Genomic DNA, 15,309 nt, shown 5'->3' with positions numbered 1-15,309 from the left:
TTCTTCCTTGGCAGGATCAACAGTCAACATTGTTGAAATTTTTAAGTTAAGATGCTGGAACAGGTCCAATCAACTGCCTATTCAGAGCTGCTCAGTGCCCTGTCCAAGCAGACGAGTGCCCTGTAAGGCAGGAGAGAAGCGAGCAAACAGTCACAGGCTCAAATCAGAAGCACGACTTTTTCAAAATAAGACCTGAGGATGCTGCAAAATAAGAACTAGTTTCTCTGTGACAAACTTATGTGCACTATTAGCAGAATTACTGGCATTTGTAGTAGTCTGTCAGATGTACCAGACAGGTACAAAGCCTTTTCTCCAATGAAGTAATCTGGTTATCTACTGAGGAATCTTCCAGTTCAACCTGTGTGTTTTTCCATGTATCCACTTCAGGATGGTGTTATTTTGGCTGCAGATGCTCCATTTCCATCATCCACGCAGATGCTCTGGGACATTCTCTCTGCAGCAAGTTTAAATCTCTGCTCCACCATTATAATTCCCCATCTTGCACCTCCAAAACTTGTGAGCATGCACCTTGAGGCTGCCAATTGCTGCTCTTCCTGTGAAGCTAAAACAAAGCCTGACGCAGTGGTCAGTACACTGTTCTTCAGAGTGGCAGACATTTTCATTTCTTTATTTTAAAGAAGGCAGGAGGGAATGGACTTGAAAGAAAGTATGCAGACAAATCCTGACAACTTACTTGTCTTTCAAAGTTCCCAAGCTTACCTCATGCACTTCTGAACAACAGCCAATGCTGGGAAAACCCAGCATTATCCCTAGAGTCTAGGCCAAATTCCAGTCCACTTAATCATATCCTGCCTACCCTCCCTTCTGCACTTTCAGTTCGAAAGGGGCTCATTCTTGTAAATTTCCTGTCCAAAAGTGCTGGGTACGTGTCTGTTCTGCAACAGCATTGGTGCTACTCCACCAATAGATGGCTGAAGTGGTTCACGTACACAAGGGGTGAAGTATATTGAGATGCTCCAGAAAAGAAAGGTGCTACAGAAGTGCACTGTTTTTCTTGCTGTGGAGAAGAAATCACATCACTTTAATTGCTAAGCTGCAATAGCAACACAGTGTGCCGTCACATAAGAATGCTGCCTGCTCTGTGGCTTCCCACAAAAGCTGGAGCTCCTCCAACTAAAAGCAGACTTTGAAAGACAAAATGTCTTGAGCCATTCATGTCTCAAAGAAGAGTTTCCTAGCTGGTTGTCCAGTTGCCAGCAGGATGAGACACAGAGTGTATTTCTCCATCAGACTGCAGAGGAAGATAGGAGTTTTCAGTGTTGTTCTACATCATCATGTTTTCTGTGCTGACTACGATCACTTCTCATCTCCATCCCTGCACACACTGAGAGGTCCAGTGTTTTCCACATCCTGTCCAGCTTCTGATGAAATTTACACCAAGCAACTCCTTTTGCTCCTTCCCTCAATACTCCTCCTTCTGTGAAGCACAATCCTATAGAAGGCATGGGCACAGACCAGCTGTCTGTGATGGGGAGGCAGGAGAAGATTTGTGCACTGCACACTTCCTGCCCCTTGGAGCTGAAGAGAAACACACAGAAGCACACACACCACTCCTCAAAAAAGGCAGCACTCGGCACTGACAGACACAGGTCTGAACACTCACTCGATTCCTTGCAAGCCGAGATTCTGCTTTACCAAGAGAAGAAGTGGATGTCAGGCTCTAACTAGATAGAGAAGAAAAACATCACAAAAAACAGATGGACTTTGTCTTGATGATCTTGAAGGTCTGATCCAACCTAGATGACTCCACATATGGAACTGAGAAGGGACTGGAAAGCTACATTGAGAACCACTACGTAAAAAATGCCTCTCATATTACTAAGCCAGTAGCAGGAAAAAAATACAGCACCTGCAGCATGTTGCTTGGCAGCAGCACTGCCTCATTTTCTTGAGAAGCTGTGTGTGTGTGTGTGTGTGTGTGTGTGTGTGTGTGTATGTGAGAAAAGTCAGTTCAGAAATGCACCTCTGACCACACCATTAGTTGCTCCCCCTATTCCTTCCTCATACAACACAGAACCTACCTGATGTTTTCTGCTCTGCCACTAGGAAGTGGAAATGAAAACAGTTTTAGGACACCTCACTTCTGACCTCATTTACAGAAGCTGTAAAAATCACACCATAGCGTGCACGTTGCCTCAAATTCCCATTTTTGTTCCACAGAAAAGAAAGCCCTATTTAGTTTTATTACACTGTGCTTTTTACAATAGCCATCGTTCTTTTAGGTGGTCAACTTGGTCGCACATTCCCATTTCCCATTTGAAGGAAGAAAGGGTCAGACACTGGACTTCGTCAAATGCAGTTTTCAAGGTAAAATGACTTCAAAACCTTACTAACAATTTTTGGCACTGAATTAAAGTACAGGGTGATTTATTATGCCTGTTACTGTTGTCATGAACTGAAGTCAGATATCTATCAAGGAAGAAGATCTAGAGGCCTGTTTGACCTCATATCCATGCAAAGGGTAATTAGATACCCCAAAGTCTCCACCAGCTCCAGATTTTTCTGAGGCCGCCTGACAGACCGTGTTTCAAAACATCGTTCTGCTGAAATCTCACACAGTGCTGGTTAAAAAAGAAAGAAGATGCTTAAAACATTCTCAGTAGGTGAGTTACTCACAAGACAAACTCTTCCTTCCAAAAGGGATTTGCAGCATTTTTGGCTACAGAGCTGGAGAACTTCTGCATAGGGTCATTCAGCTGAGCTATGCACACAAGGTTTGTGCTGCCTGTGAGAACAACAAAAAGAAAGCTGTTAGTCTTCCATCATAGGGAGACACACTTATTCAAATGAAAGTGAAGAACCTCTTTCCTTACATACTGCTCTTTTGAATAGACTATCTGGAAACACTTCCTCACCCACCCGTAGAATAAATTTCTCCCCTCCACTTACAACTAATTGGCATAATAATTACACCACTACTCCAAATGCAAATTGTACAACATGTCACTCTGAAAACAATTCATTGTCTATTTCTTCCACAGCAATGGAAATCATTTCAATCTTGGTGTTCCAAAACAGCAAGGGCAGCAGCAAAAAGTTCACTGCTGACTTTGTGCACAGCCAACAACAAATACGCTGCTTCCAGCTCTCCAGAAGAATCCAGGCTTATATTTGTTATCATCAACTCTCAGTTGTCCTCTGGTGACATATGTGGGCTGTGAAGGAGCCCTGTCTTGGCCACAGAAACAGCTTGGGCCTGGCAAGGTTATCAGAGGAGACAAAGCACTACGGACACACAGCTTATGCGGATCCAAGCTAACCCTGCAGTAAGCAGTTTAGCTGCTTTCCCAATGCGCTGAGCCTGAGTTAATGAGGCCCAGGTGGTTTGTTGTCAAAGCAGCCATATGCCCCCACAGGCCCTGCTGAAATGTGCATACAGCCCTGCATTGGAGCCACCCGGGGACTGACACTGCAACAGGGCATTCCAACAGCTCTTCTCCTGGTGCTCACAGCTAACAACTCTTTAACAGCAGGAATCTCTTTTGCCCTAGCTACCATGCTGTGAGCCACACAGCACCAATCCAAGACTACCTGTGATCACATGCACAAACTAAGGAAACAAACAAAAATTGGCACAGCACAGGAACAGAGCCCAGTTCTGCTACTGGTTGCTCACCAGCTACACCCATAGGAAAGCCTCAGGCTTCTGTAGACTATGCTGCCGACCCATGCTTGAGCTCAACGGTCAGGATAGACAATCCTCTCAGCCCTCTATGCTGAGCCTACAACAATGCACGCCATAAGGGAAGATGGAGATGCTATGGGATGGTAAATCATTGGTACAAGACCAGGAAAAGGGAAAGGAACAAAAAGGCAGTAAGCTCTGTCCAGAAGCCGCCATCTGCCCAGTTGTGCCACTATTTCCACTGGATTTGCAGTGATGAACAGAACACCACTATGAGGTTTTATTTCTTATGCTCAGTTTCAAATCATTCACACCCCAGGAGTTGCTAGGGAACAAGCAAAATTTCTTCCACCTTCACTGTCAGAAAAGCAAGTGGTGGTTTCGGAATCTCCGTATCTGGATGCCCAAAGAAGACAGCATTAATAGTTCCCTCTTCCTCATCCTTTGAGGGAGAATACAAAAGGGCTTCCCATAAGGCAAACCCTCTGCTGCACACATCCTGTGCTTATAAAGGCATCTCATCTCATGACTGTTAATGGCAGCTCTTCTGAAAAGCTTTGTCTACACTATGAAATTGTAGAGTAGCAATGAATTCTCAATGAGTTTGCCTGCTGCAAACTACAGTTTCCAACACAGTCCTATTTACTGACACTGCCAAGACTTCCAGAACTGCTATAATACATACATACCTATATATAGATATGTTATATATATATGCACACACACACACAAGCATATATATATATATATATATATATATGTATAAAAACAGTCTGTATTAAGTTTTAGGGGAAATACTTCCAGTCAGGATGAGCAAAGCAGCATTATGCAACAGTCCAGGGCAGTAATTTACTACATCTAACTGAAAAAGAGTAAAGCAAGCAGAATATATTTATCCAAAACCAGTGCTTTGCCCATTTTAGCTGCCAGAAGCTTCCACTGAAAGGATTGTTCCGGAATTGCTAGCAGCCATAAATCACAGGGATTCAAATTTGCATTTTCTCTGACGCAACCCAAATTATGCTCAGTCATGCCTCAAGCAATGATGCAAGCAAGTTTGCACTTGAAGAAGTCTGAACACTTGTCAGACAGGTTTGGTACTTCTTTCTTAAACCAGCAGTGCAACTTCACCAGGCTGTGTGTTCCTTTTGGCTTTATTCTCTATCTGCAAGAGGTATACCTTCCCTTACCCACAGAGATACTCTACACTAGGGTTAAAGCAACAAAACCCTCTGAGGACAGCTTACATAAAGGAAGAGAGTTACAGATAAATCAGGAAATTGTCCCCAAATAAGGGAAAACAGCTGTTAAAATAGGGCAACACTATTGCAACCAAAGCAATGCCACTGCTAACAGTCAATAAAGAGTTGGTTCTGAGCCCAATCCAACTTGTTATATCACTCAAAGTGATAACTTCTAAAATAAAACAAACTCTAGAGAATAAACAATCAATTTGAGGAATATGCTCATTTCAATTTGTTTTCAAACACTATGGATTTGTTTACGGGAAGATCAAGATGTCTAAATGATTAAGTAAACCAAAACATTCACAGTTTTGTACAAGCATGACTAAGCTTGTTTCTGGGAGAACAGCAATTTTGTGCATCATGTTCTGAGCCAAGCTTGTAAATTAGAACTTCCTAATGATTTCAGCTGAATTAAAAAAAAAAAAAAAAAGACAAAAAAACCCCAACATCCTACTTGAAAACAAGTGGCACCCCCTGGGCTCCATTACCTGCAGCACTGTGATCAGTGAGGTTTACTGTGATGTTCTTTACCAGCAGTTTCAGTTCATGAGCCCTTGGAGGTTTAGGTGGACTGGTGCCCTGAGGGATAGTGCTTGTGTTCTGTACATTCTGGGAAAAGGAAAACAAGAGGGATGGAGCATACGCAAATGCTTAACTTCTGTCACATTAATATTAGGGAGCAGATGTGATTTGGAGAAACATCCACAAATAGCCACATGGGAGTTATAATCACAAAACCTTCACAGCCAAAGGCTGTGTTGTTTTAAAGCAAGTGTTCCAGTTGTATCTGACCACTGAGTGGTGTTAAACGTACTGGTTTCTGGGTCATAAACAGCTAAAAAAAAAAAACGCTACAAAGAAGAGACTTCCAAAAGATCCAGGCAGGAATAGGACTTACCTGAACCTCCTTTATGTCTGTAGGTCTTGTACTCAACACTACAGATGGAGTAACTGAGCTGAAGAGGTTCTTCAAAACATCTCTGAGCGTGTCAGATATTGCACAAGTCCCTTCTCCCTGTTCCTAAAAGGAAACCAACAATCATGCTGCTCAAAATTCAGGAGAGTACAAGTTAAGGCAGAAAAAAGTTAACCTGGCATATCCGAACTACCAAAGCAATTGCCAATTACCTTTGTCAGAGAGAAACAGTTTATGCTTCCAGCAACAAAATGTACTAGGAGATTGTGCAAATAATTACTTACATTTCTACATTATGCACTGAAGAAAAACCAGAAATGTACACTAACAAAGCTGCGTGCTGTTCTTCAGAGTTAGGAAGGCAGAGCTCTTAGCTACAAAACTAGGTGTTTCACTAACACTTCATGGTGCTGTTTTAAAGTTGCTGAACTGCTTTGCACTCTGCTGAGAGAGCAGATCAGGTCCCCAGATAAGCAGATAGGCACTGTTCCACTGATTCAATGGGAATTCTGCCAGCCTGCGACAGCTGAGAATGTGCTAATCCTCTGCTGCGCTGAAGAGTTATTACAGCATCTCTCGGAGGTCTTCAGCCTTGCTGAAAAATGCATGGAATGGATAGACAGTCATGCCACTCCAAGGGACTGACACATTTGCCTACTCAAAAACCCTGTGGTCATCTGTATTACACACTGCCTGCTTGCATACTTCCTCTCTGGAATATCAGAACCTGTCACAGATCTTGCTTCCATGTGGCTTCACAGGAATAACTGTAAGGCATCTGAAGAGAGTGAACCATTCAACCCATCCCCATGGTCCTTGTGTCATGCTGCTGGAAAGCTTTCCTCTGCTCAGTTATCTACACGGGAATGAATCTTCAAATGAAGATGTCAAGAAAGGGCAGTTTGGCGTTACCTTTGCTGTGGAGACAGCCCAGGAGAAACCTCCATGAGATTTGTTTTCTAAGGAAAAGATTGACTTGAATGACAGAGGACTCATCCATCCTTTCTAACTTGTTACCACAAATGAGAAATTTCAGCGTTATAGAACAAGGCTTTCAAACAAAGGGGACTGACTTACAGATACTGAACATCCAGACAAGTGCAATAAACATGCAAAGCAGAAAAAGAAGCACCCCTGCACATGTTGCTGTCAGATGAGAGCAGGCCTCCAGCAAGCAGTGCCAACAAAGCAGGCCCAGCTGCAGAAGACAAGGTGCACTGGTGACAAGGACACACAGTTTGTACCAGCGGGAAGATCAGGGCAGGGAACTGAAGGCCTAATTCCTGCAGATTATCTTGATAATGCTTAGGCTGTGCAGCATCAGCTTCCAGCATTCCCATCAGCTTAAGCAGACCCACAGGACTGCAGCAGCTCAAGTATCAAGCTACAGCCCTGTCAACACAGCAGAGTGGACACGCTGCATCACCCTCATCTATTGGAGCCATACCCCTCTGCATGCAGAGCCCTCTACCAGATTTTGTCACTCGCAATCCTCAGTCCTCTTTTAATGCACGTGAAGTCATTTCTGCACTCCTATAGGGATGCTTGAAGCTTGTGCAGCAGGTCAAACCAACCTGGAGCAACACCCCTTTCCCAATTCCTCAAGTGTTATAGAAACAGCCCAAGTGTTTCGTAAGAATCCCAGGAATGCTGCATACAAAAATCCTTTTGCACCACCTCCTCACGCACCCACCCCTTGATGATATGCAGCTACTGATGAAAACCTGCAACAATATTGGCTAATTCCTCAGCAACTTTGCTCTGTTCACACTGTGGTCCCCAATGGAACTGCTAAAGAAAGAGGCAGAGGCACATTCCTGCAGCTTCCAAAGCTTTTGCTTTTAAGAATACTGAAAATATACTTGTTTCAGTAACTTACTTTTCCTGAGATATTTAAATATGCAGATAAATCGTTGGATGTTCTCACTGTTTTGGGGGTGACTCCCTTCCCCTGCCCTTACCTACACACTGTTGGATGAAGAATGATGCCAATTTGCAAAATTCCAGCCAACCCTCACGCTGCCACCAACCAAAACTGGTATTAGTTGTTTTGTAATAACAGCAGCAATAGCTGTCATTGAGCTTCTATTGATAGGTGTTTTCTGTTGTTTTTCATCAGCAGGAAATAGGTTATTATATCCCCTTGTTCGACTGATGACAGAATTATTGCATTGATAACCATCAGCAAATAAAGATGCCAATTTGTATATAAAATACCTCCTCCAAAGGAGAAAAAAAAGAACTACAAACTAGGACACAAAAGCTGATGTTAAAAGTTTAAGAGCTGAAGGAGTTACCAAGGGGTAGGTTGCTCCTTGTTTTATTCATTAAAGAGCTCTGTTTGTCACCTCCCCACTTCCCGGAGTGCTAACACAAACTTCAAAGTGAAAAAGAAGCCCTTAAGTAGTAACAACTTAACAGGCTCATTTTAAAAATCACAGGCAAAGCACAGGAGGTTACAACTGCTTTGTCACCTGGCGTTTTCAAAAAACAGGCTTTGAAGGCCTGAGACAGTGCCAGACTCATTTGCACGTGGCAGTGAATACTCAGTGCTTGTTCATAAGCAGACAATCAGCACGCCGCTCCAACACGTGCAGGTCAGTTGCACGCACATTATTATGATATTACATTTTAATTAAAGCATTAAAACACACTTCAAAAGACTTGCCTGTCTTCAGTTTTATGAGCTTAGCATTTTTGTGTATGAAAGATGCGGTAATAAAGTTTTATGATTCTAGGTCACTCAGCTACGAGTTTTCAGTAGCAGCTTTACTATCACAGCCAGTACTGAAGGCTGAGCTTCTGGGAAGGCTCTCTGCAGAGAAAGACATTCTGGACAAGCTGATCACAAGCCAGTGATAAACCCCTGAGACCAAGAAGGGCAACGGTATCCTGGGGTGAACTAGAAAAAGCATTGCCAGCAGGCCAAGGGATGTGATCCTTTCTTTCTACTCTGCCCTGATGAAGTCTCCTGGAACACTGGCTCCAGTTCTGGGGTTTCCAGCACAAGAAGGATATAGACATACTGGAGAGAATCCAGCAAAGGGCTACTAAAATGATGAAGGAACTGGTGCATCTCTCCTACGAGGAAAGGCTAAGGGAGCTGGGGCTGTTCAACCTGGTGAAAAGGCTCAGGGGATCTGATCGAGGTGCTGGCAAGAGGATGGGGCCAGATGCTTCTCAGTGGTGCCCAGCAAAAGGATGAGAGGCAACAGTCACAAACCGAAACAGGCAGTTCCAAACAAACATAAGGAAAAAATTACTTACTGTGATGGAGCTATGGCACAGGCTGCCTAGAGAGCCTATGGAGTCTCCTCATTGGATATCTTCAGAATTTATGTTTCTAAATAACTTATTTCCTTAAAAATTTGTGTTTTTCTGAGCTGTTTCTGAATGAGGGCTATCAGATTTCAAAACTAATTAAGTTAAGGCAGGGTAAACGACTTCGATGGGAACATAATCACAACTTTTTCATTATATTAGAAGAACTCTGAAGACTTTTAGTAACAGACATTTTTCACATCTTTGAACTTGGTCAAAAATATTTGCCAGGTCACTTGTCTGTCAAATACAGATTTATCTTTAATGCTTCAGTAATCTTGAGAGTTACTCTTTGACTTCAGAGATGCAGGATTTTGATGGATGAGGCATGGCAAGTATCACTGAAGCAGTTCAAGAAACCACTGCCAATAAATAACTGCCCCATTCCACTGCTAAATGCAGTCAGCAGAAAGGAACAGGCATTTTTGCTTCAGTTGTTCCAGCATCATCCAATATCTTAGCTCTAGCTACTGTTATTGCTAATCTAATGCACTACACTGGGTTTTGCACTGGAGAGATGCTTTCTGACTCCTTGAGCAGAGGGATTAGAGTGCCTACGGGGGGAGCAGCAGCAGTAAGGTATGGCAGAACAGAAGTCCTCTCCCAGTCTAACTGTATCCTTACATTTGAACTTTCACTATGACAAATAAAACTGACTGACCTCCTGCACTGTTGGCTGGATTTCAAAGTTGGTCTCATCCACGTTAACGAGGAGCCACTCCACTTTGACATCATCCCTTTTGTCTTTCACATAGAGGTGAAGCTGTGGATAGGAAAGCAGTTATTGGAGTGTGTTCTGATATCCTGTAAGGAAATTTTAAGTCAAGCTCCAAACTAAGGCTTGCCAAAGGAAAAATAACAGTTTCTGAGTTGGTATACATCCAAGCAACAGTGTAAGAAAGCAAACTAAATACCAAGAGAGAACGCATGCCAGTCAAAAAGGGTACTGCTGTTCTACACATCAGAGCACACTATTAAAAGATTTATTTATTTATCCACAGTCTTCCTAAAGCAGAAGACAGAACTGTAAGATTATTAAACATTTTACTAGAATTAACACAAGCTTGTATGCAATTTTGCATGCAGGAAGTGAAAGCCTAACACATCTTTCAGACCTTTCAGCTGAGCTGTGGGATGAGATGTAACAAAAGGAAAAAGTGAGAATAATACTTCAGAGGCCTTACCTGCAAGTGAAGCGGAGACAGTTTCACGCTGTACGACCGACTTCCTGCAGCTGTGGGTGAAGAGCTTGAGATGCTGACAATAAACGTAATGGAATCTCCCACAACATTACAAGAAACCACCTAAAGAAATTAAAGGGAGGAAAAAAGGAAGGAAAGAACAATTCAGCCTTCAGAAGAACAAGAAAGGAAGGTAAAGGCAAGGAAAGAACTATTAAAAAAAAAAAAGGACTTTAAGCTACTACAATTACGCTATATTCTGCAAATGGGAGATTTCCAGTCAGTTTCATTAACCCCCTACACTTCCTTCTACATGCTCTGTTCTAAAACCTGCATTTCAGCTACACTTCTGGACACAGAGATTAATACCTGGCAATACTGGTGATTTCCAAGAATTTTTTGTGTCATTGGATATAATTCAGTTTTTTCTCCTTCCTCTCCTGCTACAAACCAAGCATCGCATCACAGGACAGCTGGTTTCACCAAACATTTGGCTTGTAAAAAATGAACTGTACAACATTTGTTTTAGTGGCATTCTACAAATGAGAAACTTTGGCATAAGGCTGCTGCTTCTGGAGAGGATATTGACTGAGTAATTCCAGTGGGGTGGTGACAGGCAGAAGACTTGAGAAGTCTTTGACTGGACCCAGGAGAGCACTGAAGTTTGGTGGTGAAGCTAAATGTGTGGCACAAGCTCATTTGCTACTTGACTGCTATATGCTCACTTAAGTACACACCCTCAGTTTTATAAGCAGCAATTTAACTTGTTATCACATTGAGTTTACACTGAGCATTTTTCTCCTCCCTCCCCTCAAAAGCCAATTGAGTTTGCAGAACTGCTCAAAAACCAAGAAGGTGCAGAAAGCACCTGGCAGCAGAGAAAAGGCCCAGAAGCCACAAATCATGCATTAAGCCAAAGAGAGATGCTTTGCTAACAGCCTTGCTGGTTGAAGACACCTGCTGGTTGCTGCTCCCCCATGGTTAGTGCCCCCACAGCTCCACCACTGGAAAGGTGAGTTAAACGTTCCATAGATGGACTCAGGCAAAGTTAACCATGTTAATGCAATGCACAGACAAATCATTTGCTGCAGGATCTGTTTGACAGAAACTCTATGCAAATGCTAGTAAATTATATTTGTGCACTTATTGTTTCACTTATGCATACTGGATTGGAAGCTGGAGGCTTCAACATGAGTCAGGTACCCTCTGAAAGATCCTTATCAGTCTCTCCTTAAATATAGTCCATCTCCAAGGACTCTACACACTGTAAGAAGCATCAGAGGGCTTCAGAGCACATCTATGCAGAAATTACAAAGGAGCAAGTGGACAGAATGGACATGACAAATAACAAACTTAATGGCACCTAGGAGCAACAACAGTTGCAGAAGCTGTGTCTTGCAAACCACAGCTGGGAGGTGGACATGTCTGCCTTCCACACCTCTTTCCCAAAAGCTAAATTCCCTCTAAGTTGATTTATATTCCTTAATCCCACATAATCAACATAAGCAGTCACAATTAGGACACAACAGAAGTTAGTTAACAATTAAGTTAAAAACCTTGACTGCTTATTTTACTTGTAATTGAGTCAAAATACAGAATACAATTTATTAACAAAGAGAATGGATTGACGTGGCTTTTCCTTAAGTATAGCAAAAGTAGACAGCTTCTTTTATCTTTTTGAGCTCAAAAAGAGGGAAGAAGACAGATGTGATACAAAAAACACTGACACTTGCACATCCTAAGCACAGAGCTTTACCACCCATAAGCATCTGATCCATGCATGCATGGGAAACTCAGTGCCTTTGGAACAAGTTGGACTTGCTGCACACGTGATGCAGAGCCACATGTCTGGAATTTCGGGAGGCCTAAGAGGCAGGGTTGCCACGTAAACAGGCAATTACTGCTTTAAAAACAAACAACACAAGCCTGGCAGGAGGGTTGGCAGATGTGTTCACGCGCTACTCTTTTTCTCAGGATGTGTTTATTTTCAAGTAAAAGATGGAAACAGAGAGCCTGCAACTGCCACTTCCCTTCTGAAGTGACATTCCTTTAGAAATGCAGCAGATGCTTTTGATAGACCTCTGCAGAAATATGTAGGCCATTTGAGTACCCCTCCCCAAACAGTAACACGAAGAAAAACACTGAAGCTTCCTGTGCCGGGCTCCTCTTCAACCTGCTTCTTCAGATTCTTTATCTCAGAGCAGGTGAAGAGCAGTCATCAACAAACCCAAGCTCATTCTTATCCTGTGAAGCTCTAATTAGAGACAAAACGCGTTTGCTAGCAGGAGAGGAGAGGGTCAGGTGAAGCACCCTTTTCTGGCTGAGAAAGGACAAATACGCACGAGAAAACAGATGGACTGATAAGCTGCCCTTTGACTTCATTTATCTTCTTAGTCTCTTTCCCAATACTCCATGCAAGAGACACCTCATCATCAACCTTTTGTTTTCAATGGAGGCTAGAAAATCTATAGTTTCTATGACAAACTTTCTTCCAAAATGAAGCCTTTTGTACCACCACAGCAACTGTGGCTGGCTAAACTCCCAGAGAGTTTAGATGTCACAGAATCACAGAATGGCCTGGGTTGGAAGGGATCTCAAGAATCATGAATCTCCAACCTCCCCGCCACATTCAGGGCCACCAACCTCCCCATTTAATACTAGACCAAGAACTCATTCTACTGTCTTGTAGCTAGACAAACTACAAGCTTCTACATGAGCAGAAATAGAGTGAAGCAGCAGCACAACGCCAGGACTCTTCCAGCAGCAAGACCGAGGTGCCTTCTCCCTACAGTATCTCCCCATTCACAGGCACACTGTCACCAGCAAGGGCGTGCACTTTTGGGATCTTACACACTGCAGAAGTGCTCAGGCCTTTCTCTAAAACTGTTTATACAGTTTTCCTAAACAAACAAACAAAAAAAAAACACAACAAAAAAAAAAACAACCAACTCTGTTCTAGGTAAACTTCAGAAAAGAATATGTCTGGAAAAGTATTCTAGTTGGAGAAAGACAGAGATATTTTCCTAAGCAACTGAAGTGTGTGGACATGCGTTCTCACAGCTGCTGAAGACCTGTCCCCTTGCTCTGCCCTCCCTCTCCGTATCTTGATTTCATGGTTCCTCTGGACAGAACTGAAACATTTCATGTGCTCTTCTCCCTGAAGTGGCAGCAAAACTACTTCAGTTCAAGAAGAACCAGAATACCCCTGCTTGTCACAGGATTAAGAGGTTTCACTTTTGGAAGTAGCACCACACAGATTCATGCTCTCACCAAATCATCCGATTTGGAAAGGACCCTTAAAGACCATCTGATCCAAGCCCCTTGCAATGAACAGGGACACCTACAGCTACACCAGGTTGCTCACAGCCCCCTCCAGCCTGACCTTGAATGTCTGCAGGGATGGGGCATCCACCACCTTTGTGGGCAGCCTGTGCCAACGCCTCACCACCCTTATCGTAAAACAATTTTTCTTTACGCAAAGCCTTTCTGTTCCTCCTCCACATCAGACTTTCTCCCCCATTTCTCCGTGCAGGACCTTCTGTGGTAAAGGGAATGGTGAATGGCTGTGAACTTCTTCAAGAACTTGAAGGAAGTTCTTAGAGCCCAACAGAGGAAGTCCTCCACCTTCCTCAAGCAGGACTGTATCACATGAGTATGTAAAACTCCCAGCATTATCAGCTCAATTGTTTTTTGGACAGAAATCAGCTTTACTGCATTTTGTTTCCAGAAGGAGAAAGTTACTCGAGGTTGCAAAATACATATCAGCAGCATGTAAGTAATCAAAAATTAATACAAATACAATATCATGAAACAGCCACAGAGTAAAAGCTCCTTAACCTCAGCTGCAGGGATCAGGATGCTACAAGATTTGGGAGCTCCACAATTTCCATTTATTTTTTTTTCTCTGAAGTATTACTGTGAGAAAGAGAAGGTTCTTTTCTGGCGCAGGAAGTTTCTCTTGTCAATGTCCACATGGATAAGTTTGTATGATTAATGTATAACCTCTCCATGATAAAACCTTCCAGTCAGAAACTTCTGTCTTTTCACAATCATTACACTCAGCTACTCAAAAGAAAAATTATACCACCTGCTTTGGCAACCTGAGCCCATTGATTGGCTTCTTAAGGGGCTTTCTGTAGCTCCTATACAGCTCCCTCTTGACCCAAGTAGTTTGCTACATGACACAAACAATATTGAGAAGAGAAGAGGAGAAAAGGCAATGTCTAACCCAGGCACTGCTTGAAGAAGATTTTTAGAAGCTAGCATGAAAGCAAGCGTGCCTGCAAATATAATGAGACAAATTCAGGGCAGCTCTTCAAAATGATGATAAGCTCTAGGGTGAAGGCAGGGTGATGGAACGGGTGCACAGAAAAAGGAGCTACCTGCATAAGCAACAGAAGAAAAACAAAAACAGATATACTAAGTGATTTCAGTCATTCTTTTGTGAGTGATAGACATGCAAATTAAAAGTAGAGAAAAAGGAAGAATTAAAAAAAAAACCAACAATTATCAGGGAATACAATCAAACAGGAGAGGGAGAATTTTCAGTGAGTCTACCAAACCAAGTGAGTTGGATGGTGGGAGGACAAGAAGCATTATCTATATTTAATAAGGGGGAAAACAAGTAGCAGAACAAGACTTGGTACTTTAGCCTCACTAATACACAAATCTTTGCAAAGAGCTTATTCAGCATAGATGAAGAGACAAATGAAGGCAGTAAAATTCAAGAGGTCTGCCAGTTTGCATGTAGTGCCACTGTGGACACTGGGTTACTGCTGACACTTGAACCAGGCTGGCGAATGGGGCTAAAGCCTGAAGAAGGACCATGCGCATCTGCAGCAGGCTGTCTGACAGGGCCCAAACCAGTAATTATCACCACTGAAGCAAACAAATTCCAGCACAGATGCCTCCTTTTGACAAGATACTCAGTTTCAAAGTAGGTTAGATGAGCTATGTTGTTGTCTTGCCTATTTTAATTGGGACACCTATTTCCAAAGT

The 15,309-nt window shown here is 42.8% G+C and overlaps 1 protein-coding gene across 2 annotated transcripts in view; it reads right to left on the bottom strand.

Moving 5' to 3' along the window:
* The window catches only part of C2CD2 (C2 calcium dependent domain containing 2), a 36,981-nt gene that overhangs the window by 15,929 nt on the left and 5,743 nt on the right, over positions 1–15,309 (bottom strand). For both annotated transcript variants that reach the window (XM_052674297.1, XM_052674298.1), the window contains exons 3-7: positions 10,315–10,434; positions 9,792–9,893; positions 5,792–5,914; positions 5,382–5,502; positions 2,638–2,746 (exon numbers count right to left, since the gene is read on the bottom strand). In XM_052674297.1, coding sequence (XP_052530257.1) covers positions 2,638–2,746; positions 5,382–5,502; positions 5,792–5,914; positions 9,792–9,893; positions 10,315–10,434 — 575 coding nt within the window. The remainder of the gene's footprint in view (positions 1–2,637; positions 2,747–5,381; positions 5,503–5,791; positions 5,915–9,791; positions 9,894–10,314; positions 10,435–15,309) is intronic.

The sequence above is a fragment of the Tympanuchus pallidicinctus genome, unplaced genomic scaffold (genome assembly GCF_026119805.1).
Source record: "Tympanuchus pallidicinctus isolate F22 unplaced genomic scaffold, pur_lepc_1.0 scaffold14, whole genome shotgun sequence".
NCBI classification, from domain to species: domain Eukaryota; kingdom Metazoa; phylum Chordata; class Aves; order Galliformes; family Phasianidae; genus Tympanuchus; species Tympanuchus pallidicinctus.
The sequence above is the reverse complement of the archived record's forward strand: the minus strand, read 5'-3'. Positions and strand labels throughout refer to the sequence as shown.